The 24,656-nt window shown below is 42.9% G+C and overlaps 1 protein-coding gene across 1 annotated transcript in view; it reads right to left on the minus strand.

Annotated features, from left to right (window-relative positions):
• BRINP1 (BMP/retinoic acid inducible neural specific 1) overlaps positions 1-24,656 on the minus strand; it is a 108,471-nt gene that overhangs the window by 23,392 nt on the left and 60,423 nt on the right. The window contains exons 3-4 of the mRNA XM_070758740.1: positions 13,455-13,645; positions 3,714-3,883 (exon numbers count right to left, since the gene is read on the minus strand). Of these exons, the coding sequence (XP_070614841.1) occupies positions 3,714-3,883; positions 13,455-13,645 (361 nt within the window). The remainder of the gene's footprint in view (positions 1-3,713; positions 3,884-13,454; positions 13,646-24,656) is intronic.

Raw genomic sequence — 24,656 nt, forward strand, 5'->3', positions numbered from 1 at the left:
TGTTACAATCATTAAGTGTTGTACCATATGATTCTTGACAAATGTATATTTTATTTTATGTACGCTGAGAGCATATGCACCAAGACAAATTCCTTGTGTGTCCAATCACACTTGGCCAATAAAAATTCTATTCTATTCTATTCTATTCTAATGCACCATTTTTTCCTCCAGCCTACAGAAATCGTACGAACGCAAAAGTTTAGATATACATTATTTGAATTGTCAGGAGTGCATGTGTAAATTTTGCGTTTCTTCAGACAGATAGCGTAGCTGCAGCAGTGCTTCGAAATAGCGTCTGTAAGTGATGGAGGTTACAAGCAGCGTGTCGCCATTGAATTTCTCACTGTGGAGAAAGAAACTGTTGGGAACATTCACAAACGTTTGTGTACAGTTTGTGGAGAATCTGCAGTCAACAGAAGTATAGTTATTGTAAAAAGAAAAGAAAGTGCATAGCATAGCACTGAAGATCATAGCATTTAAGACTCCCCATTGAAGATTGGGACTCACTAGCAAGCAAGCCACCACCACAACAACAACAATAATAACAACAAAAACAGAGTTGGAAGGGACTTTGGAGGTCTTCTAGTCCAACCCTCTGCTTATGCAGGAAACCCTACAGTACTTCAGACAGATGGTTATCCAACATCTGCTTTAAAACTTCCAGTGTTAGGATATTCACATCTTCTGGAGGAAAGCTCTTCCACTGATCAACCATTCTGACTGTCAGGAAATTTCTCCTTAGTTCTAAGTTCCTTCTCTCCTTGTTTAGTTTCCACCCCTTGCTTCATGCAATTGTTACCCTCAGGTGCTTTGGAGAGTAGCTGGACTCCTTCTTCTTTGTGGCAACCCCTGAGATATCTGCTATCATGTCTCCCCAAGTTCTTCTTTTCAATTAAACTAGCCATGCCCAGTTCCTGCAATTGTTCTTCATATATTTTAGCCTCCAGTCTCCTAATCATCTTTGTCACTATTCTCTGCACTCTTTCTAGAGTCTCAACATCCTTTTTGCATCGTGGCGACCAAAACTGAATGCAGTATTCCAAGTGTGGCCTTAGCAAGGCTTTATAAAGTGGTATGAACACTTCACATGGTCTTGATTCTATGCCTTTGTTAGAAATGTGTTGGCTTTTTGGGCAGCTGCTGCCCACGGCTGGCTCATATTTAAGTGGTTTTTTCCCTCTCTTTTCTCTCTCTTCTGTCTTCCCTCTATTCTCCCCCCCTCTTCTCTCCCTATCTTCTCTTTCCTTTCTCTCTCATCTCTCTTCCCCTCTCTTCTCCCTCTCCTCTTTTCTATCTCTTTTCTCTCCTGCACTCTCTCTTTTCTCTCTCCCCTCTCTTTTTTATCTCTTTTCTCTCTCTTCTCTCCCCCTCTCTCCTCTCTCTCTCTCTTCTCTCTCTCCACTCTCTTCTCTTCCTCTCATCTCTCTCCCCCTCTCTTCTCCCTCTCCTCTTTTCTATCTCTTTTTCTCTCCCGCACTCTCTCTTTTCTCTCCTCCCCTCTCTCTTCCCTCTCCCACTCTCTTCTCTTCCCTCTCTTTTTTATCTCTTTTTCTCTCTCTTCTCTCTCCCCACTCTCTTCTCTTCCCTCTCTTTTTTATCTCTTTTCTCTCTCTTCTCTCTCCCCACTCTCTTCTCTTCCTCTCATCTCTCTCCCCCTCTCTTCTCCCTCTCCTCTTTTCTATCTCTTTTTCTCTCCCGCACTCTCTCTTTTCTCTCTCCACTCTCTTTTTTATCTCTTTTCTCTCTCTTCTTCCCCCCCACTCTTTCTTTTCTCTCTCTTTTCTTCCCCCTTTCTCTTCTTCCCTCTTCTCTATTTTCTCTTTTCTCTCCCCAATCCCTCTCCCCCCATATTGTGGGGCCTGTTTGGCTGAAAGCATTGAAGTTGTGGTCACGCTTCTAACCATCCCCGGGCTGCTTTTGAGTCAGCTGGGAAAGGTACATTCTCAGCAGAATAACTTCTAGCCAGTAGATCAAAGGAACACGTCTATTTTTCAAACCTCGCACATCAACCCTTCGAAATGCACCTAACTCCGCTCTTCTCAAACTTCAGATGCTTTCAGCACACCTCTCTGGTACCATCAAGCACTCAGAAATAAAAAAAATAAATCCTGATCTCCAATAGGATGACAAAGGCCAAACCTTTATGGAAACTCTCTTCCATCTACTGTTGTTTTTTTGTAGGTCAATTTCTAAGAAGCTCCAGACGGTTTCCCCTTCTCTTTGGCAGTACAACTACATTATTTTGAAGGTCTCAAAAGGACCTTTGTCCTGGCCATTATCCCATCCTGTGAACCTGGTTACCGAGCACTTCTGTGGTTTTCGACTAGGTGCGGGCTTTCCATTCACTTACACGCCAAAAAACGATGCCACTTAACTAACTTCTAAGTAGGTGTGCAGGGTGGAAAAGGATTGTCGAGAATGAGGGATGCCTTTTCACACTGCCTCTTAATAATAATAATAATAATAATAATAATAATAATAATAATAATAATAATAGCAACAACAACAACAGCAACAGCAACAACAACAGAATTGGAGGTCTTCTAGTCCAATCCTACATTACTTCAGGCAAAAAGGTGATCCAACATCTTCTTAAACACTTCCAGTGGTACCACTGGAACCTCTTGCAGCATACACAACTTTGTGTGGCACGCTGACCCTGGAGTTGTCCTTCGAAAGGCAACTGGACTTTGTTTGTTTCCTGATTGCGTATTTCTACCCCATGTCAACCATTAAGTGTTTGTGCCTCATGATTCTTGACAAGTCTATATTTTGTTTTATGTATACTGAGAGCAAATGCACCAAAGACAAATTCCTTGTGTGGCCAATCACACTTGGCCAATAAAGAATTCTATTCTATTCTATTCTATTCCTAAATTCTATTCCTAAATTCTATTCTATTCTATTCTATTTTCTCTTCCATTCCATTCCATTCCATTTTTCCTGGAGGAAGTTTCGCTTCTCACCAAAGAAGCTTCTTCAGTTCTGATTGAAGTTCCGAAATCAGAATTGAGGGACCTTCTTGGGTGAGAAGTGCAACGTCTTCAAGGAGAGTCTAGTCGCCTACTACCGGAGCTCCCTCGGAGGCCATCGGTTGCCCACATGCCCATCGGTGTGAGATTTGGCTTCTGCGCATACATAGAAGCCAAATCTCACCTGGGGACATGTTGGGGGTGTGCAGCTGTGCAGCTGTGCACACATCTGGGATTTTCCTACCGGAGCCATGCATCTAGGCGTACCAGCTGCTACCCACCACTGACATGTAAGAGTGATACGGTGGCCTAGAGGTGGAGTTCCTGCCTCACAATCAGGAGGCTGTGAGTTCGATCCTAGGTAGAGGCAGATATTTTTCTCTCTCTGGGCACAATGAGAATATATATCTGATGAACAAAACTCCGTATTGGCAACAGGAAAGGCAATGGGCCAGTAAAATTCTCTGCTAGCTCTATTCAGTTGCCCAGATTCCACCCCGCAAGGGATTATTATGGGTTTATTAAAAGACAATGATGATAGTATGTGAAGTATGACACACCTGGTGGTTTTCAGTTTGCCAGACTCCACCCTGCAAGGGATTATGGGGTTGTTAAAAGAGGAAGGGGTGAGGAAACAAAATTTGAATAAAAAGAAAAAAAAAGAGAGAAGATCCACCTGGTTTTTCCCCACACTCATTTTGCTCAAACCAAACCAAACATGTTTGTAAACAAGAGCTCTACCTTGATTGCTCCGGTGGAGATCTGTATCTCGTGAAGGCGTCTCATGGTTCCATCCCGGTCCACAAAATACGAAGAGGCAAGCTGGTGAAGGGACTCAACACTTTGGGTGGCATTGCCCGACTTCCGGTCGAGTCGGTTTTTGTCCATATACATGGTCAGCGCTTCTTCTCCTAGCGAGGCACCAAAAAGATGGAAGCAGGAGGGAAAAAAAGAAGAGAAGGAAGGAGGAATGGAGGGAAGAAAGAGGTAATAAAGGAAGGAAGGAGGAGGAAAAGTAAGGGAGGGTGAGGGAAGGAGAAAGGAAGGAAGGAAGGGGAAAGGGAAGGGAGGGGAGGAAAGGGAAGGGAAGGGAAGGGAGGAAGGAAGAAAGGAAGGGAAGGGAGGGAGGAAGGGGAAGGGGAAAGGGAAGGGAAGGAAGGAAGGGAAGGGAGGAAGGAAGGAAGGACGGAAGGGAAGGGAGGGAGGGAGGGAGGGAGGGGAGGAAGGAAGGAAGGAAGGAAGGAAGGAAGGAAGGAAGATCAGAGTCAAATTTCTGCCAATGCCAAACATGATGAAAACAAATATACAATTGGTGTTCTGATTTCAGTTTTAGCCATTTTACCCCAATCAATCAATGGCATTTCAAACCACGCCATCAAAAGCTTTTACTTTCCATACCAGAAGACCCCAAGGGTGGTGTATCTTCTACACCAAACAGATGATATTTCCTTGAAACCCCCCCCCCTCAAATTTACTCCATCGTTCAAGAACCAAGCAAACAAGCGTCCCCTAAATCTAAAAATTAAGCCAAGAGCCTTTAAATATTTTGGCATTTGAATGGATCATCTCTGTCCTATTCTCCTGTATGCCACACACCTCAAAATCCTCCAAAATAAAGAAATTAAGGTGCGACGAACGAGCACGTAAGCATGAAAAGGGGGAGATGAATGTGACATTTCCAACACAAAAGATGCTAAATGTATTTTTCATAGGATTCATTTGGATCAGATTCAACGAGGTCCAATTAGGGTGTTTTTCAACCAGTGCCAAAACCGTGGGGAGAGAGTTGGGGGGGGGATCTTCTGTTGGTCTAACACTCTGGTCATTAGGGGATAATTAATTTTGTGCTTGTGACACGGAACGGGCGACTGGCAACCTAGCAAATGGTAGAAGACCGGGCTTTTATTCCCCTTTAAAATATTTGCAGAAGTAGGACAATCAATAGATAGATTGAGAGGGGAGGAGGGAGGGAGAAGAGGGGAGAGATACTGCCACTGGCCTATTTCTGCAAGGGTGTGTGTGCGTGTTTGAATGTGTGTAGAGACACCAAAGAAACACAGAGAGAGAGAGAGAGAGAGAGAGGGAGAGAGAGAAAGAGAGAGAGAGAGAGCAGGACATGGCAAATGAAACATTTTTCTTCTTCTTATTCCTGCCATGATTAGGTTGCTTTATTCTTCCTTTACTTTATTTTTATATATGAGTATATACGATTCTATAACAACCGTATTCCAGAATGGTGTTCAGCCATAGAAACAGTAAGCATAGCAACTGTAAATTAAAGAAAGAGAAGAGGCATAGATAGATAGATAGATAGATAGATAGATAGATAGATAGATAGATAGATAGGTAGGTAGGTAGGTAGGTAGGTAGATAGATATTCTATTGCATTCTATTGCATTCTATTGCATTCTATTCTATTCTATTCTATTCTATTCTATTCTATTCTATTCTACTTTATTCCACTCCACTCCATTATTCCTATTCTATTATGATTCCATTTCTACTTCCTATTCTATTCTATTCCACTCCACTCTATTATTTCTATTCTAATTTGAATCCATTTCTATTTTCTATTCTATTCTATTCTGTTCCATTCCATTCCACTCCACTCCACTCTGTTATTCCTATTCTATTATGAATCAATTTCTACTTCCTATTCTATTCTATTCTATTCCATTCCACTATTTCTATTCTATTTTGAACCCATTTCTATTTCCTATTCTGTTCTGTTCTGTTGTATTCTATTCCATTCCACTCCACTCCACTCCACTCTATTATTTCTATTCTACTCTACTCTATTTTATTCTATTACTGAGTGACCCCCACTCTCTTCTAGCACTGATGAGTAATCTGTAAGGAAAACCACCAAGCTCAGCCCCCCCCCCCCAAAGCACCCCACATTTCAACCCTGGCCTACAAAGATTCCCCTTTATTCCAAAGGCTCTTTGGAAAATCCCTGTTTTAACACCCTTCCTCAATACGCTTGGGGTGGGGTGGGCGCCAACCAACTTCTGTAGAGAAGGCAGATTTCATTGATGTTATTGCTATTGTTCCCGTGCAACACCAGACAAAATCCAGCTTGAATGGACAATTTAATAACGGCGCGCATTACCGCAACGGCGTTAAGATACGCCCAGCCTACGAGCTAAAATTAAAACTCTCAACGCGTCCCGCCAAAATTCTCAGATATCAAGGGAGAGTTTCAAATGTTCGCTTTTGGCAACAAAGAACGGGGAGGCTGAGAACGAGAAAGTTAAACGGCGGAGAACCAGGGTGTTAAAACAGGCGGGCGCTGCCGTTCCAAACACCCAATTGCAAAAACAACTTGAGTCGAATGAGCAGAAACATTGCCTGGTAATAAAAAAAAGCAGCCACAGCAATCAAGAAGGGTTAATAGATTTTCACTGCATTATTAAGTCCTAATTTCTCATTTATTAAAACATTCGAAGTCATCCTGCCTTCTGGGCATTCCATGCAAATTAGCTCTCTGCCATGCTTCTGCAACCTCCAGAATTAGCAAGAGGGATGACTGCGGGGGTGGGGGTAGTATCTTTACATAGTAACTAAGAAGGGAGAGCCCTACAAAAAGATGTTGATCAAATTGAACGGGTCCAAAGACGGGCTACAAAAATGGTGGAAGGTCTTAAGCATCAAACTGATCAGGAAAGACTTCATGAACTCCATCTGTAGAGTCTGGAGGACAGAAGGGAAAGGGGGGGGACACGATCGAAACATTTAAATATGTTAAGGGGTTAAATAAAGATCAGGAGGGAAGTGTTTCTAATAGGAAAGTGAATTCAAGGACGGGGGGGGGGCACAATCTGAGGTTAGTTGGGGGAAAGATCAGAAGCAACATGAGAAAATATTATTTCACTGAAAGAGTAGTAGATGCTTGGAACAAACTTCCAGCAGACGTGGTTGGAACTGAATGTAAACATGCCTGGGATAAACATATATCCATTGTAAGATAAAATACAGGAAATAGTATAAGGGCAGACTAGATGGACCATGAGTTCTTTTTCTGCCATCAATCTTCTATGTTTCTATGTTTCTTTTAGTCGCCCTGGGAGGACAGGTAGACGTAGAGGTTCAGATGAAACTGAGATGGGCTACGGTAAAGCAGGCTCACCAACCTGCTGGGTTTTCAAGGCCTCCTGTCTTTACGTCACTGCCACCCACTTCCATTAGAGGCAAGCGACAGCTTTGCATAGCGTTCACACTAGCTGCTATTTATATAGCAGGAACAGTTGGGGGTACGTGGTTGGGAAAAATCACACACAAGGCTTGGAAGGAATGCCTTTGAGGATTCAGAGATCTTTGCTGCGAACGATCAAAATGGGGCCAGATTAGAGGGAGAGGGGGAGGAGGGAGGTACAGTAGATAGATAGATAGATAGATAGATAGATAGATAGATAGATAGATAGATAGATAGATAGATACTGTAGATAGATACTGTAGATAGATAGATAGATAGATAGATAGATAGATAGATAGATAGATAGATAGATAGATAGATAGATAGATAGATAGATAGATAGAAAGATAGATAGATAGATAGATAGATAGATAGATAGATAGATAGATAGATAGATAGATAGAGGCAGGCAGAAATAGATAGATAGAGATAGGTAGACAGACAGACAGACAGACATATAGATGCTAGTTAGTTACATACAGAGAGAGATATTGTAGGTAGATGGACATAATCGGATAATAGTTAAATGATATATATAGAGAGACAGACAGACAGACAGATATATGATAGAGGGACAGATAGACAGATGTAGATAGATGGATGGATGGATGGATGGATGACAGACAGACAGACAGACAGACAGACAGACAGACAGATAGATTATTGATTGACTGACTGACTGACTGACTGATTGATTAGATTTGTATGCTGCCCCTCTCCGAAGACTTGGGGTGGCTCACAGCAACAGAACAATACAAATCCAATAGTTAAAAACAATTTAAAACCCTTAATATAAAAAACAATCAGATAGATATGTAGATAGATGATAGATATATAGACAGACAGATACTGTAGATAGGTAGGTAGGTAAGTAGATGTCTGTCTGTCTGTCTGTCTGTCTGTCTGTCTGTCTGTCTGTCTGTATGTATGTATGTATGTATGTATGTATGTATGTATGTATGTATGTAATTATGTATGTATGTATGTATGTATGTATGGATGTATGTATGGATGTATGTATGTATGGATGGATGGATGGATGGAGAGATGGATGGATGGATAGATAGATAGATAGATAGATAGATAGATAGATAGATAGATAGATAGGATAGGATAGGATAGGATAGGACAGGACAGGACAGGACAGGACAGGATAGGATAGGATAGGATTGGGCGGATGGATGGATGGATAGATAGATAGATAGATAGATAGATAGATAGATAGATAGATAGATAGATAGGATAGGATAGGATAGGACAGGACAGGACAGGATAGGATAGGATAGGATAGGGCGGATGGATGGATGGATGGATAGATAGATAGATAGATAGATAGATAGATAGATAGATAGATAGATAGATAGAGGCAAAGAGAGAGAAGGAGAGAGAGAAAGAAGAAGAAGGGAGGGCTAGCATGGTGTGCTGCTACCCTCCACAGCCATATAGGTCTCCCTTTCCTGCTTCCAATAAAGCATCTTAAACAGCTTTGTCGTTTCTGTGAAGCTCCTGCCATAAACAAGTTGCCGAATGCCTCACAGGCTTGAGAGTCTGATGCACTGAGAATTATCATCATCGCTTTTGTCTGGCTTCCCACAAATAGTCCTCTGGGGTATTCTGGGATCCCACCGGCGCTGAGCAAATGGCCAATGATTTCCAAATAGGTTATTTCTTGCGCTTAATTTTAAGGAGCCGTTGCAAGATCAGCTGAGTCTCCAGAGTTGGGTTGAGTGAGGCTCTGCGATGCGACAGAGGCAGGAAAGCACTCTCGTTCATGAACAATACATGCTCTCGGGGAGTGTCTTCCAATTTTACTGCTGTCAAGAGAAATTTTTCTTCCTTGGATTACTCTCCTGGCAGCTTCCCCTCCTGCATCGGGCCTTGTGATCTCTCCCTTCTATGCCTGGGCCTATTTTAAAGCGGAGTGTCGTAAAAAAAAACCAGCAACCAGTGTTGTGATTCAGTCTGAGGCTCCTCAGGGAACGGGTGGAACTCTGCCGGCTCCATGCTCAGAGGGGGGAGGACGAGGAACAGGAGGAGGAGGAGGACCAGGCAGACGGGGGAACAGGAATGTCAGGACGAGGAGGAGGGGGAACAGTCTGAGACCCCCCGGGGGGGAGCTCTCCCCAGAAAGCAGCCTGGAGTCATTAGATGAGAACGCACAAGCCATCATAGATATGAGGCAGAGAAGGGCAGCACAACGAAGGGGACAATTAGCCAGGTATTTCCATCCCTAATAGGCAACAGCTGGGTTTGGGTGTGGTTCTCCTCAGAAAGGTTGAAAAGGCAGGCCCGCCCTTCCTGTATTGTGGAGAGTTATCTTTTGGGAGTCCTGTGACCTTGCTTCGATCCTTGGCATCTCTGATTCTGGCTTGTGGCCTCGAAGGCTGAAAACTTGGGAGAGGCGTGGGTATTATTATCTACAGTGGGGTGTGTGCCAGCAAGAAGCCTGTTGTATTGTCTGGCCGTCGTGACTCTTCTGTGAAGCTTCATAGCATTCCAGTTTGTAAGAACAGTTTTTGTTCTCTGTGTTTGTTTTCAAAGATATTAAATGACTTTGCTTTTTACCAGCGTGTCTGGCTACCCTTTTTAGTTGGTGTTGACGTCTGGGGGAACCCAGACAGAACAACCAGGAGTGCGGAGGAAAAAGCAGACGGTGAATAATTTCACCAGGGGACCCAGGCAAAATTAAAAATATATTTCATCACTTTAAAGGTCGGTGTGATTTCGGAAAGGCCTGGGACAAAGTCACTCAGGTGATGGGAATGAATGAAAAGAGAGAGAAAACGTTTTCTCAACGCTTCACTTTGGCTCTTTTCTTCCAAGGGGTGCCTCGTTTTGTGGCTTTAACTCAAAGTTCACGTCGCGACGTTGCACGCACACATTCTCAGGCAATTCCGCATCCACACATTCATTCATTCATTCATTCATTCATTCATTCATTCATTCATTTATTAGATTTGTATGCCACCCCTCTCCGTAGACTCGGGGCGGCTCACAACACGATAAAACCAGTTCCTGACAAATCTAATAATTTACAATTTAAAATTTAAAATAGTTTAAAAACCCCATTTTTAAGCAGACATACCTACAAACATACCATACATAAATTATATAGGCCTGACGACAAAGGTGGGTTTTAAGGAGTTTGCGAAAGGCAAGGAGGGTAGGGGCAGTTCTAATCTCTGGGGGGAGCTGGTTCCAGAGAGTCGGGGCCGCCACAGAGAAGGCTCTTCCCCTGGGGCCCACCAACCGACATTGTTTAGTTGACGGGACCCGGAGAAGGCCCACTATGTGGGACCTAATCGGTCGCTGGGATTCGTGCAGCAGAAGGCGGTCTCGGAGATATTCTGGTCCAATGCCATGAAGGGCTTTATAGGTCATAACCAACACTTTGAATTGTGACCGGAAATTGATCGGCAACCAATGCAGACTGCGGAGTGTTGGTGTAACATGGGCATACCTGGGGAAGCCCATGACTGCTCTCGCAGCTGCATTCTGCACGATCGGAAGTTTCCGAACATTTTTCAAAGGTAGCCCCATGTAGAGAGCGTTACAGTAGTCGAACTTGCTCGAATCAGCCCAAAACACAGCTGTAGTAGTAGTAATAGTTGTTGATGATCTTTGACCTTGGTTTTTTCCTTGAAGACATTTCCTAACCTAGTTAGATAACTTCTTCAGGAGGAGGAGGATTGTGAGGTCCTTGATGCTCTCTGAACTTGCTTGTTTTCTTGCAGCCAGCTCATGACCCAACTAGGTAACATCATCTAGCTACTATTTATTTTATTTATGTATTTATTTATTGGACTTGTATGCCGCCCCTCTCTAAGGACTCAGGGTGGCTCACAACATATCAAAAAACAATATATGCTACTAGCACTAGTACTACTCTGCACTACAACCCTGCACTACAAATATTCTCCTTGATTGGTAAAGTATCTTTTTCATCGTAAAAGGTATATTATGACAATTGATAGGGAGGAGCCTTCTTAAGTCTTCCTCTCAACCAGACTATCTAAACTTTGCTATCCCTTGGTATTCTGGCATGCAACCCCTCCCTTCTGGGAATCCAGGCCACACTCCACCACAGCAATCTATCCAATCCCTACACGCGTCTCATTTCCATTCCAGCCTTGAAGTGATTCTCAGGGACATTGCTGGATTGCAAAGGAACTCTGCATATGCTCAGACGTTGCCTGATCTCCTATTCGTTTGCAAATGGCACATTTTTTAAAAATTCTTTGTTCAGCCAGGTTTCTCTCTCTTTTCCTTTGGGAAGCAAAACCATTGTGATGAAGTTGCACATGGCCAGAAACCAGAAAATGTAACAATGAGGCAGCAAAAAACCCCAAAAAAGACAGATCACATTTTAAATGTAAAACAAAGTTCCCGAAAATCTGATGTTTTTTTTTAAAAAAAATAACTTTAAGAATTCCAGTACATTTGCTCAAACCTTTCTTCTGAATTAACACCTCAAACATTTGGTTTTAGCTAGCATACATATTCATGCGCATAGCTATGCATTCTTCACATGACTTTTTGACTTAAATGCATGTATGCAAAGCTGGATATCCACATTTGGAAACGTCGGAAGTGAGAAAGCGAAAGATAAAAAGCATTTTCGTCAAGATACTTCTTTTGAAAAGCCAAACGAAATGCCAACGGAACAGATGCATGCCTTCATCCTAGTCAACACAATTTTTAAACTTTGAGAAGGTTTTTTTTTTTAAAAAAATAGTTCCATGGCTCCACTTTGGAAACGGATACCTTTGAAAACTCCTAAATAACACATCAAAAAGTGCCCTCCAGGGATTTTTTTCCATTTCCAGTTGAAAGTATGCATATTACTTTTCGTCTTAAAATAATAACATTTAAGGGTCGAAGGCTGATGTGCAAAGCCAAACCACATACTCTCTCAAAAATAAAAAAATCAGCATTAATCCATCAACAGGGACAGCTAAGGTGCGCTAACTTCCAGCCCTGTTTGAGAGGGCAGAAATGCTGAACTTTTGTGTTTCATTCTCGCCACCGCCCTCGAGGGGGTTAAAACACCTCCTCTCAAATAACTTTGGGACGCTTTTGTGATCTCTGAACCGAGATGTGGGTTCATGTTATTCCAAGGCAAGATGTATTTTCTGCACCCCTCCAAACTGATGACTTAACCTTTTTCAATTAGCTTCTCCAGTTCTACCCTGCCCAGGTCATTTTTCAACCAGCGGTGTGCAACCAGAAAGCCAAACTAGACTTTTTGAATGATGTCCTCTGACATACATGGGTGTGTATATGTGTGTGTGTGTTGTGTATTGTGTATATATTGTATATATACAGGAGGTGGACATAAAAATGGAAACACTTGACTTTTTGGCATCATAATGTTTGAACATGTTCAAATCAATGAAAACTTGACATATTTTAATGTTTTTTTAAAAAAAATTCTGTTATTTGATATGTTTTTTTTAAACTACCTTTCCCCCCCCCAGAAATTTAAGGAAATTGGTTATAACCTTCTAGAAATGGCAGACCTCTCAGACTTTCAAAGAGGCCAAATTGTTGGTGCTCAAATGGCAGGCGCTAGTGTAACAGAAAGTTTTTCTTAATTCCTGTTTGGTTATTTCTCTTTGTTATTTCTCCATTATAATTTGGCTTTGGGACAAGTCCACCACTGGTGATAATATGTGCCAATACAGTGGTACCTGTACTTAAGAACTTTTCTAGATAAGAACTGGGTTTTAAGATTTTTTGCCTCTTCTTAAGAACAACCCGAGCCCGGAAAAATTTCCCAGGAAATTTGAGAGTGGCATGAAGGCCCGGCCAGTTTCCTGCCATTCCCCCTTTATTCCCAACCATCTTGGGCTTTTCTGGGCTGCCAGAGGAGCCTTTCGGTGGTGCTTAAGGAGGCTTTGGCATCCAGGGGAAACAAAGCATTTTCCTTTCTCTGGGTGCTTGGAGAGGGAATAAACCTCTGCCAGCACCCAGAGAAAAGAAACGCTCCCTTCACTCTGGGCAGCGACTGTCCTCCTCCTCTTCTTCCTCCTCCTCCTCCCACCCAAATTCTGAGCTTTTATTTCTTGCCTAATGCGTTTGCACACATTATTTGCTTTTATATTGATTCCTATGGGGAAAATTGTTTCTATTTACAAACTATTCTACTTAAGAACCTAGTCACGGAACGAATTAAGTTCTTAAGTAGAGGTACCACTGTATGTGTATTTCTAATGGAAAGATCAAGGTGAACCCAAGTCAACAGAATCCAAGCCCTGAAAGAAGGAGCAGAGCCCAGCGTCGCTTACCTCCTAAAGTGGCAGAAATGAGGATGTGGGTGCCGTATTTTTTGATGATGGTATCGATGAACTGCTGTGTTGTAGGTCTCCTGCCCAGCAGGCGTATGCTCCTCTGGAACTCAGGCATCAAGGGGACGGGGTTCCGGAGTAGATCCCTCCGTTCAATGGCAGTGTTCCTCACCTTCCAACGGGCAAACTCCCTGGCAACAACAAGAAAGCATGTTAAATGGTGGTAGGCCCAGGAGACAAAACTGGAAGAGGCAGCATTAGACATATGCAGTGGTACCTCTACCAAAGAATGCCTCTACTTACAAACTTTTCTAGATAAGAACCGGGTGTTCAAGATTTTTTTGCCTCTTCTCAAGAACCATTTTCCACTTACACACCCGAGCCTCCGAAACTGTAACCGGAAAAGGCAGGGAGAAGCCTCCGTGGGGCCCCTCTAGGAATCTCCTGGGAGGAAACAGGGCCGGAAAAGGTGGAGAGAATCCTCCGTGGGGCCTCTCTAGGAATTTCCTGGGAGGAAACAGGCCAAGAAAAGGCAGGGAGAAGCCTCCGTGGGGCCCCTCTAGGAATCTCCTTACTGACCTCTTAGGAATCTGGATAGGTCAACCGTAGATAATCTAAGGGTAAAGTGTTGGGGGTTGGGGATGACACTATGGAGACCAGTAATGAGTTCCATGCTGCGACAACTCGATTACTGAAGTCATATTTTTTACAGTCAAGTTTGGAGCGGTTAATATTAAGTTTAAATCTGTGGTGTGCTGTTGTGTTGTTGTGGTTGAAGCTGAAGTAGTCGCCGACAGGCAGGACGTTGCAGCATATGATCTTGTGGGCAATGCTTAGATCTTGTTTAAGGCGTCTTAGTTCTAAACTTTGCAGGCCCAGGATTGAAAGTCTAGTCTCGTAGGGTCACTTTATAGCACCTTTTTTTTCCCAATAAATTTTATTAATTTCTTAAAATAGACAAAGCTGACAAACATACATATAACATAGAGATGGGGTTGTATCTTCCCTGCTTATTCTAGAAGTAAAATTTCAGTACAGAAAAAAGAATACATTAAAAAAAATGCTTAAAGTCAACTTATTACTTTAAACGAAAAGAAGAAATTTGTTTAACTTTTTATGATAAATCTTCATACATAAACTAATTCTAGCATAACTCTTAAATCTTATCCCTATTAATTCTAACATAATACTTTACTCATATCTCTACTAATACAATTCTCTTATTTATTTATTTGTTTATTTTTACTTTTAATATTTCTTCTTGTTTATCCATATATACACTTTGTTCCATATCTCATAAAATTCTGTTTCTTCTTGGTCTTTTAACTGTCTTGTCATCATATCCATTTCAGCGCAATCTAATATTTTTTTAATAACTTCCTCTTCTTTGGGGATATTTTCCCCTACTTTATAGCACCTTTTGGACTATCCATATACCTAGTTAATAAGACAGTGTGAATCTAAGCTTCTGGTGTTGAGCAACTGCTAGAGGGTTGCCTCAAATGTTCTCCTCTCTCTCGTCTCTCCTGTTCCTTTTTCAAACATTGGTTCCCAGAGGACAAAAATTCAAGTTTATTTTATCAGTGCTTTCAAGCTGGCGTTATTCCCTGGAAGATTGCGGGAGGCTGTGTGTGTTTTTCTTCTTCTTTGCTTTCTTTTTTTTTTGCACAAACCCAATTTCTCACCATCCCGTCATCCCATTGCCCCTATTTTTGGCAACCCCGCTGGCCCTATTTTACCCCCAGATGAACCGGGAGGTTGGGCAGCCCACCAAAATATGGGAGAGAAGGTTGGGTGAAGGTCAAGCACAACCTCCATCTGTCCTTACTCAGTCATTTCCCTTTTTAAAAAGCGGGGAAAAAAGCTATCGGCCTTTTTCTCGATGATAGCAAATTCTTTTCCATCAGATCAAAGGAAAAGAGCCAGAGGGGAGAAGAAAAAAGGAGGGGGGGGGAAGTACAGAAAGCCATTTTGCTGTGATTCTTGCACTAAGCCACAGGGGGAACGTTTGGAAGAAGAGGAAATTGTCCTCCTTTTGAAATGGAGCAAAAGGCGATAAATATCTATTTCACCCAAAGGCAGAGTTGATTAATGAGCACTAGGCGGAGGAAATACAGATTATCCCCCCCCAAAAAAATAAAAAAAATAAATAACAGGAAAGAGTCGCCCGGAGGCCATCCGGATGCTAGGCAGAAGAGTGGGAAATTGCTGAGAAGGTTCAAACCAAGGAGCAAGGAATCATAAGGGAATTTGTGGGTATAGATCCGGCTTCTAACCATCTTTTCCAATCCAGTCTGGAAGCCACAGGGCTGGGGGGGGGGGGGAATAGAGAACAAGCTTAGCAAAACACAGTCACTAATGCCCTCTTTCACCTCGAGGCTCGACTACTGTAACGCTCTCTACATGGGGCTACCTCTGAAAAGTGTTTGGAAACTTCAGATCGTGCAGAATGCAGCTGTGAGAGCAATCATGGGCTTTCCCAAGTATGCCCATGTTTCACCAACACTCCACAGTCTGCATTGGTTGCCGATGAGTTTCCGGTCACAATTCAAAGTGTTGCTTACGGCCTATAAAGTCCTTCATGGCATCGGACCAGAATAGCTCCGGGACCGCCTTCTGCTGCACGAATCCCAGCGACCGGTTAGGTCCCACAGAGTGGGCCTTCTCCGGGTCCCGTCAACTAAACAATGTCATTTGGTGGGACCCAGGGGAAGAGCCTTCTCTGTGGTGGCCCCGACCCTCTGGAACCAACTCCCCCCAGAGATCAGAATTGCCCCCACCCTCCTTGCCTTTCGTAAACTTCTCAAAACCTACCTCTGCCGTTAGGCATAGGGGAATTGAAATATCTTGCCCAGGCCTATATAATTTATGTATGGTGTGTTGTGTGCATGGGTGTAGTAAGTTTATGCACTATTTATTGAATACTTAATAGGGTTTTTTTATTGTCCTTCCTTCTCTAGTACCTTACTTAGATCCTTAATTCCTTTTAAAATAGGAAATTATTAAATATGTTTTTAGCCATCATTTTAATCATGATCTAGAACTGAATTTTTAAAGCAATGAAAGAAAATCGAGCTACTCGCCTAATCTGTTATCCTACTGAACCTTGTGGGTTCAGGACAAAACCTTAAAATGTGACTGTGCTCCTCAATAAGTAACGCTGTCTATCATTTGTCCTTTTTGTGGCAATTCAAATAATGGGACCTTATCGACTGAAAAAGAGTCCAAGCACCTATTTGAAAATTTATCTTGGACGGTAACCCAGTCCCATCTAGTCACATGACCAGTAAGCTACACACACATATGGTCACATGAATTCTGGGAGTTGAAGTCCAAATAACTTCAAGTTGCCAAGGTTGGGAAACACTGATCTACGGGACTGTCTCCTGCCTCACATATCCCAGCAGCCGGTCAGATCCCCCAGAGTCGGCCTTCTCCAAGTTCCGTCAGTCAAGCAATGTCACCTTGGTGGGGCCTTCTCTGTGGTGGCTCCGGTCCTGTGGAATCGACTCCCCCCAGAGATTCGCACTGCCCTCGCTTTCCTGGCCTTTCAGAAAGATTTAAAAACACACCTGATAATATGATTGTGACTGGATGAACATGGTTGAATGGTTTTAACTGCCTGTGGAGTTTTAGGCTTGGTTTTTATGTTTGGGTTTCATAAACTTTCATTTTGTATCCGATTTTATCCTGTAAGCTGCTGGAGAAATAAATAAATACCTAGGTTGAGTAATGAAATGTCTGCAAGAATCATAGAAACATAGACGATTGATGACAGAAGAAGACCTCGTGGTCCATCTAGTCTGCCCTTATACTATTTCCTTTATTTTATCTTAGGATAGGTCTATGTTTATGCCAGGCATGTTTAAATTCAGTTCCTGTGGATTTGCCAACCACGTCTGCTGGAAGTTTGTTCCAAGCATCTACTACTCTTTCAGTAAAGTAATATTTTCTCACGTGGCTTCTGATCTTTCCCCCAATCTTGTGCCCCCTTGTTCTTGGGTTCACTTTCTTATTAAAAACACTTCCCTCCTGAACATTATTTAACCCTTTAACATATTTAAATGTTTCGATCCTGTCCCCCTTTTCCCTTCTGTCCTCCGGACTATACAGATTGAGTTCATGAAGTCTTTCCTGATAAGTTTTATGTTTAAGACCTTCCATCATTCTTGTAGCCCGTCTTTGGACCCGTTCAATTTTATCCATATCTTTTTGTAGGTGAGGTCTCCAGAACTGATCACAGTATTCCAAATGGGGTCTCACCAGCGCTCTATACAGCGGGATCACAACCCGCCTCTTCCTGCTTGTTATAGCTCAATTGGGAAGCAGAGAAAAGCAGGGAAGCCAAAGGAAGACTCACCGTGAGTGGGGTTCCTTTCTCCCCGCATGCCAAACTTACGGCAGAAATGCAGCAAAGAGATTTGGTGCATGTTCAGATTGCCTGCATCTCTGGTGGGTTCTTAGTCATGCAGGTCAAGGTGGTCCCAAAGGTGCCTTTTCTTTGAACCAAAGAAGCTTCTTAGAGGAGAAGCAAAACGTCTTCAAGGAAAAGCCCTACATGGCTTAACCCTTTAACATATTTAAATGTTTCGATTCTGTCCCCTTTTTCCCTTCTGTCCTCCGGACTATACAGATTGAGTTCATGAAGTCTTTCCTGACAAGTTTTATCAAAACAGCTAAGCTCAGAGAGTGCCAAGGATCCCACAGTCTTCCTCCTCCAATTCCTCCTCTATAGCCTCCGTTAGCTGGCAGAGACGCACCTCTATTCAGAACTGCCTATAAAAGATCCTTCAAGGTTCAAAACGGCGACGATGTTACCCACCCGGAAGAAAAAAAAACCTGCCTATTTTGGAATCGGTGGCAGATTCCGCACCGTTCCCAAAAAACGCTCGGCAGAACCGTTTTGATTTCTGTCGAGTAACGGGAAGCCACCTTGTCTGTTGGAGAAGAGGCAGGGTAAAGAACCCCCTGCAGCAAGAGAATAAAACAAACAATAAAACAAAATATGTTGCCGTCAATGTGCAGCTGTCTATTTTGACATCTCGAGAAGCTCAAAACCCACTTCTGTTGGCGGAGCCATTTCTCAAAGAGCTACTACACGGATCCACGCTGAACAAACAGGAGAAAGGAAGGAAACCGGGCGAGAGATAAAGCTTCGAGATGAGCCGTGATGGCAGTGGGTGTTAGCGGTGACGCTCGGCAGGTGATGTCGGTGCAGAGGTTGGGTTCCGTTTTGGTACATCAAATGCTTCTGCCAATTAAAATGTTTGGCAGGGAGGAGGAGACGATGGAGGAGGAGGAGGAAGAGAGAAGACTGTGGGCTCCTTAGTACTCACAGAGTTAGTTTAGTTTTCTTGCAGATGTTTCATTACCCAAAATCGTCAATGCTATAAGAAGTAGTGAGGAGGAGGAAGGAGAAAGAGAAGAGGAGGAGGAGAAGGAAGAGGACTGTGGTCTCCTTGGTGTTGTCGAACCTTAGTGGCTTATTTATAGACTTTTTATGACCCAAACTAGGTAACATCATCAGTTTTAGAAGGGAGTTGGGTCTATGGGGGGGGGGGGAGGAGGTCGGCTCCTTGGTGGTGTCGGAACTTGGTGGTTATGTTATAGACATTTCATGACCCAAACTAGCTAACATCATCAGTGCTAGGGAGAGGAAGTGGAGGAGGAGGACGCTGATAAGGAGGGGAAGGGGGAGGGGGAGGAGAAGAAGGAGAAAGAGGAGGAAGAGGAAGAAGAGGAGGAAGAAGAAGAGGAAGAGGAGGAGAGAGGAGGAGGAGGAGAGAGGAGGAAGAGGAGGAGGAAGAGGACTGTGGGCTCCTTGGTGTTGTCGAAGCTTATAGACTTTTTATGACCCAAATTAGGTAACATCATCAGTTTTAGAAGGGAGTTCGGTCTATGGGAGGAGGAGGAGGACTGTTGGCTCCTTGGTGTTGTCGGACCTTGGTGGTTATGTTATAGACATTTCATGACCCAAACTAGCTAACATCATCAGTGCTAGGGAGAGGAAGTGGAGGAGTTTGAGGATGAGGATGCAGATAAGGAGAAGAAGGAGAAATAGGAGGAGGAGGAGGAGGAGGAGAAAGAGGAGGAGGAGGAGGAGGAGGAGGAGGACTATGGGGACTTTGGTGCTCACTTAGCTTGGGTTTTTTTCTTGCAGGAATATGCTCACTTAGCTTGGGTTTTTTTCTTGCAGGAATAGAAAATGCACGCCAAATAATAGACTTTTGGAAATGCTGACCGGGTAATAATATCACCAAACAGAGAGTAGATTTGATGTGACTTGCATATCCTTCCTTCCTAGATAGTTTCAGAAATGGAGAAGGGCTATCGCACCCTGTTGGAAGATTTAAGGGGTTGGGGCAAGGTTGTCTTCGGAGGTGGTTATTCTTTTGGTCTGGACTGATTTGGGTAAACTGGTAGCAGCGATTGTGGGTGGGCTTACCAATCAAGGTAAGTTTTCAAATAGGTGCTTGGACTCCTTTTCAGTGGATGAAGTCCCATTATTTGAACAGCCACAAAAAGGACAAATGACAGACAGCATCGTTTGTTGAGGAGCACAGGAACATTTTAAGGTTTCGTCCTGAACCCATAAGGTTCAGTATGACAACAGATTAGGCAAGTAGCTCAATTTTCTTTCATTGCTATAAAAGTTCAGTTCTAGATCATGATTAAAAGCATTAAAGCATTTATGGGTAAAACATATTATTTAAGTATTTCCTATTTTAAAGGTAATTAAGGATCATACAAAAGTATTAGAGAAGGACGGACTATTTTTTAAAAAACCATTAAGTATTCAATAAATACTGAATAAACTTACTCCCCCCATTATGCCCCCATTCCTGGTGGTGGCAGCAGCCCATCACGGAATAGTCTTGCTTTTCTCTAGCAGTTCCAACCTTGCTTTTCTGTCCCGATGGCTACACTACAAAGGCAGCCTTCTTTTCCCTTTTCTCGTTCTTCCTTTTCTAACTCTTCTTCTTTCTTTTCTGTTCTTCATTTCCAGACAACTGCAATAAATATTTCTCCGAGGATTCACATTCTGTATTGCGGGCACATTTTGCCATGATGAGATTTTTCTCAACAGATATTTTCAAAAGATATTCTCCCTTGGGCAGATTCTCCTCCACCATGCGCTGGGTGTATTACAGAGCCAAAATTTCCAGATAACATCTTATTTCTCCCACCCACTTGACTAAACCCCCTCTCTCTTTACCACTGACCTTTCTCTCTCTCTCTCTTCTCTCTATAACAGGTGGGTCCGTTGGGACACACACACTCACTCACACACAACACGTAAACAAAGATGGGTGGTTTAGACAGATCGGGAAAGAAGAGAGGGAGGGAGGGATTAAGAAGGAAGGGAGAAAGGAAGGAAGACAATGAGAGAGTGGAGGGAGGGAGAGATTAAGAACAAGGGATGGAGGGAAGGAAAGAAGGAAGGGAGAAGAAAGGCCAAAGGAGGTAGAAGGAAGGAATGAAGCAAGGAGGGAAGGAAGGCAAAGAGAGAGGGAGAGAGAGATTAAGAAACAAGGAAGGGAGTGAGGGAGAGAGAAGGAAAGAAGGAAGGGGGGAAGGAAGGCCAAAAGAGATAGAAGGAAGGGGTGAAGCAAGGAGGGAAGGAAGGCAAAGAGAGAGAGAGAAGGAAGGAAGGAAGGGAGAAAGTAAGGATGGAAGGAAGGCAATGAGAGAGTGAAGGGAGGGAGAGAGAGATTAAGAAGCAAGGAAGGGAGGGAGGGAGAGAGAAGGAAAGAAGGAAGGGGGAAGGAAGGCCAAAAGAGATAGAAGGAAGAGGTGAAGCAAGGAGGGAAGGAAGGCAAAGAGAGAGAAGGAAGGAAGGGAGGAAGGGAGGGAGGGAGGAAGGAAGGAAGGAGACACAGAAGAAAGGATGAAAAAAGCCAAAATCTCACGCATATCAGCATAATTGCATGATATGTTGGCGGTTTTCAGTGATTTCTTTGCTTCTGTGCATGCACGGAAGCAAAATCTTGAACATATGTGCGCAGGGGTGTGTATGCATGTGTGTGCATGTGGCAGGGATGCGCAGATGTGCACACATCACTGTTTCCACTACCAGAACGGCGATCCCAGGCCCAATGCTGGTTGTTAGTAGGGTTTTTAATTAATGTTTTTATGCTGGTTTTATAAATTGTTTTTACTTGTTGGAAGCCGCCCAGAGTCCTTCGGGAGTTGGGTGGCATATAAAGTGAGACCAATCAATCATTCAATCAATCAATCAACAAACAAACAAACCACCACTGGAGTCTGACTCCCTTCTGATGCAAGGGCTAGGAGAGTGCAGAGGAGGCAGGATCAGCTCCGATGGAGGAGGCCACTCATGAGGAGAGTGTCCCACCCAGCTTCACCAGGCACAACAAATGCTGAGTTCCTGGAGTGTTGCATGAACTTGCATGAACTTGTGTGAATCTTTGCATCCCTGTGTGGTGTTCTGGACTCATTATCTGGATCTTTTGCCTCCTGAACACCTTGCTTTGTTCTTTGTTTTTCTAGATAAATTTGGCATTTATTGCACTTGGCGGGACTAAACAATGTCGTCTGGCGGGACCCAGGGGAAGAGCCTTCTCTGTGGTGGCCCCGACCCTCTGGAACCAGCTCCCCCCGGAGTTTAGGATTGCTCCACCCTCCTTGCCTTTCGTAAACTTCTTAAAGCCCACTTCTGCCGTCAGGCATGGGGGAACTGAGATATCTTCCCTAGGCCTATATAGTTTATGTATGGTATGTTGTGTGTATGTTTTTTTAAATTATGGGTTTTTAGTTTTTTTTAAATATTAGATTTGTATTGTACATTGTTTTCTATTATTGCTTTGTGTGCCCCGAGTCTACGGAGAGGGGCGGCATACAAATTTAATTAAATAATAATAATAATAATAATAATAATAATAATAATAATAATAACAACAACAATAATAATAGTAATAATTGTGACCAGAGGCTACTTCAGATTTCTTTGGGGGAGATTTGGAGCACTAAAAGGACCAGTTTGAACTGTCAGCTGTTTGTGTTATCTCTGTGCCATGCCCTGGGTCATCACAATGCCATTTCTTCAAGGGCTCCTGTCTTGTTCCTCCAGTTCCAAAGGTATCAACTTGCCTATTTTGGGATCAATTCAGGGGGCAATCTTTATGGTGGGGAGGGGGCAACAATTTTTCAACCCTGTTGAAAAAAAACCCCACTTCTCCATCCTTTCCAGAACTTCAAATGATGAACCTTTTCACAGCTTGCCTGTTAGAACCTGAAATTCCCCTTGTGCTCCCACTGACCTTTGAAATGCAGTTAGCAGCTCTTAATTCACACATTTTCATCAGGGTTGGGCTATTTTTGTGCTATGATCTGATGCCTGCTTCTGTCTGTTCAGCTTCCAATCCTCTAAAGATTTGCCCAACCGCCATGACTAACTCCCTTGCAATTCTAACACTTTCTGTCAACATTTTATGGCAAACCGGTGATTCAGAGTGGAGTTCCAAGAAGCAGAACCTATGGGAAACCAACCTTGAGCACTGCCACATGGCTTCTGTTGTGGTTAGCTCTGGCCCTGCTCCTGCCCCAAGGACTGTGGATGTGGGGGAGACATCCACATGCTGCAGGCCTGTTTTGCCCCCGGTGGAATCTGCTGATGAAGGCTCCTCTGACCAAGAAGACATGAATGACAGGGAGGAGGAGAGTGTGGCAGAAAGCTCAGAAGGAGATGAATTATCTAGCTCCTCCTTGGATTCAGAACAAGAGTTAATGATACAGCCACGCATGCGGAGAGCGATGCATAGGCAACAACAACTGAGATATTATTATCAAAGAAAATGAGGCCACCTGTGGTTGGGTGGGGCTGTGGTAATTAGTGAGGCTGCTATAAAGAGCAGCCTGTGGGTTTGGCCATTGTGGAGGATTATCTGATCCTTGTGTTTCGTGACTGATTTACTGACTTGGACCTTTTGTGTGCTGATTTTTCCCCCCGCTTTGAAACTAAACCAGGGCAAAGTGTGTTTCACTTTATGAAAAAGAAGGACTGTGAATTGCCTTACAGCTGCAAGCTAGGTATCACAGAACTGATAAGGGACTTGTACAAATTACCAGTTTGTTTGGAGACAAGTGCTCTTTGCTATCCCAAAAAGAGGGCTTGGTTTAAGTGAATTTTCATTATAAAGAACATTGTTTTGAATTTTCAAACGTGTGTGTGTCTGAAATTGTATCTGTGCATTTTTGGGAGGATTCTACCAGAGAGTTCGACCAAACAGCTTCTAAGCCCAAATGTGTGGATGAACCACCTCTACGAGTAATATCCCTCATTTGGACGAAGGGGAGAGTAATTTAATCTTAATATTTACATCATTGTAAAACGTACGCTCTGCGAAGGGATAAACCTCCAAGCAATTGATAGGTGCAAATGTTGGAAGCATTAATAAGAAAGCTGGTCACTCAATAATTTCATTGATCGTCAGAAAATGGGTCCACATAAATTCCACCCACCCACCCCTAAAAAAATATCAATTATCAAATGAGGCTTGGCTGAACTTTGGGAGCTAAACAGAAACTGAAGCAGGAGATCCCAAATAGTTCAAAGAGATTAGGATATGCTTTATTTTATTGCTTTGATCTGGATTGCTTGGGGCAACTCAATTCCATGAAAAATTGCACAATAGCAAACCCCGAAATATTAAGACCCAATGTCTGCCTAATTTGTCTGCCTTTTCCTTCTTCTTTTTTCCTCCCTTCCAGCACTGATAGAGTTATCTAGTTAGGTCATGAAATGTCTGCAAGGAGACAACCAAGCTCAAGGACCATCAAGGACCCTGGGGCCCTTATTTTTATTTTATTTTATTTATTTATTTATTTGTTTGTTTGTTTGTTTGTTTGTTTATTTATTTATTTAGTTAGTTAGTTAGTTAGTTAGTTAGTTAGTTAGTTAGTTAGTTAGTTAGTTAGTCCAATACACAATGAGGGTTTTAGTGGGTATATATCTATATACACATAGTAAAATACATGATGAAGGTTATAGAGGAGATACTCATAGTAAAATATATCTAAGAAACAATAGAAAAGAAGATATAGTAATAGAACATATCAATGAAAGAATAGAAGAAGAGATATAGGAATGGAAGAAAGGTATAGGAGATATAGGAGAGCAATAGGACAGGGGACAGAAGGCACTCTAGTGCACTTGTACTCGCCCCTCTTAGGAATCTGGAT

Source organism: Erythrolamprus reginae, chromosome 8, assembly GCF_031021105.1.
Source record: "Erythrolamprus reginae isolate rEryReg1 chromosome 8, rEryReg1.hap1, whole genome shotgun sequence".
In the NCBI taxonomy this organism is placed as follows: Eukaryota; Metazoa; Chordata; class Lepidosauria; order Squamata; family Dipsadidae; genus Erythrolamprus; species Erythrolamprus reginae.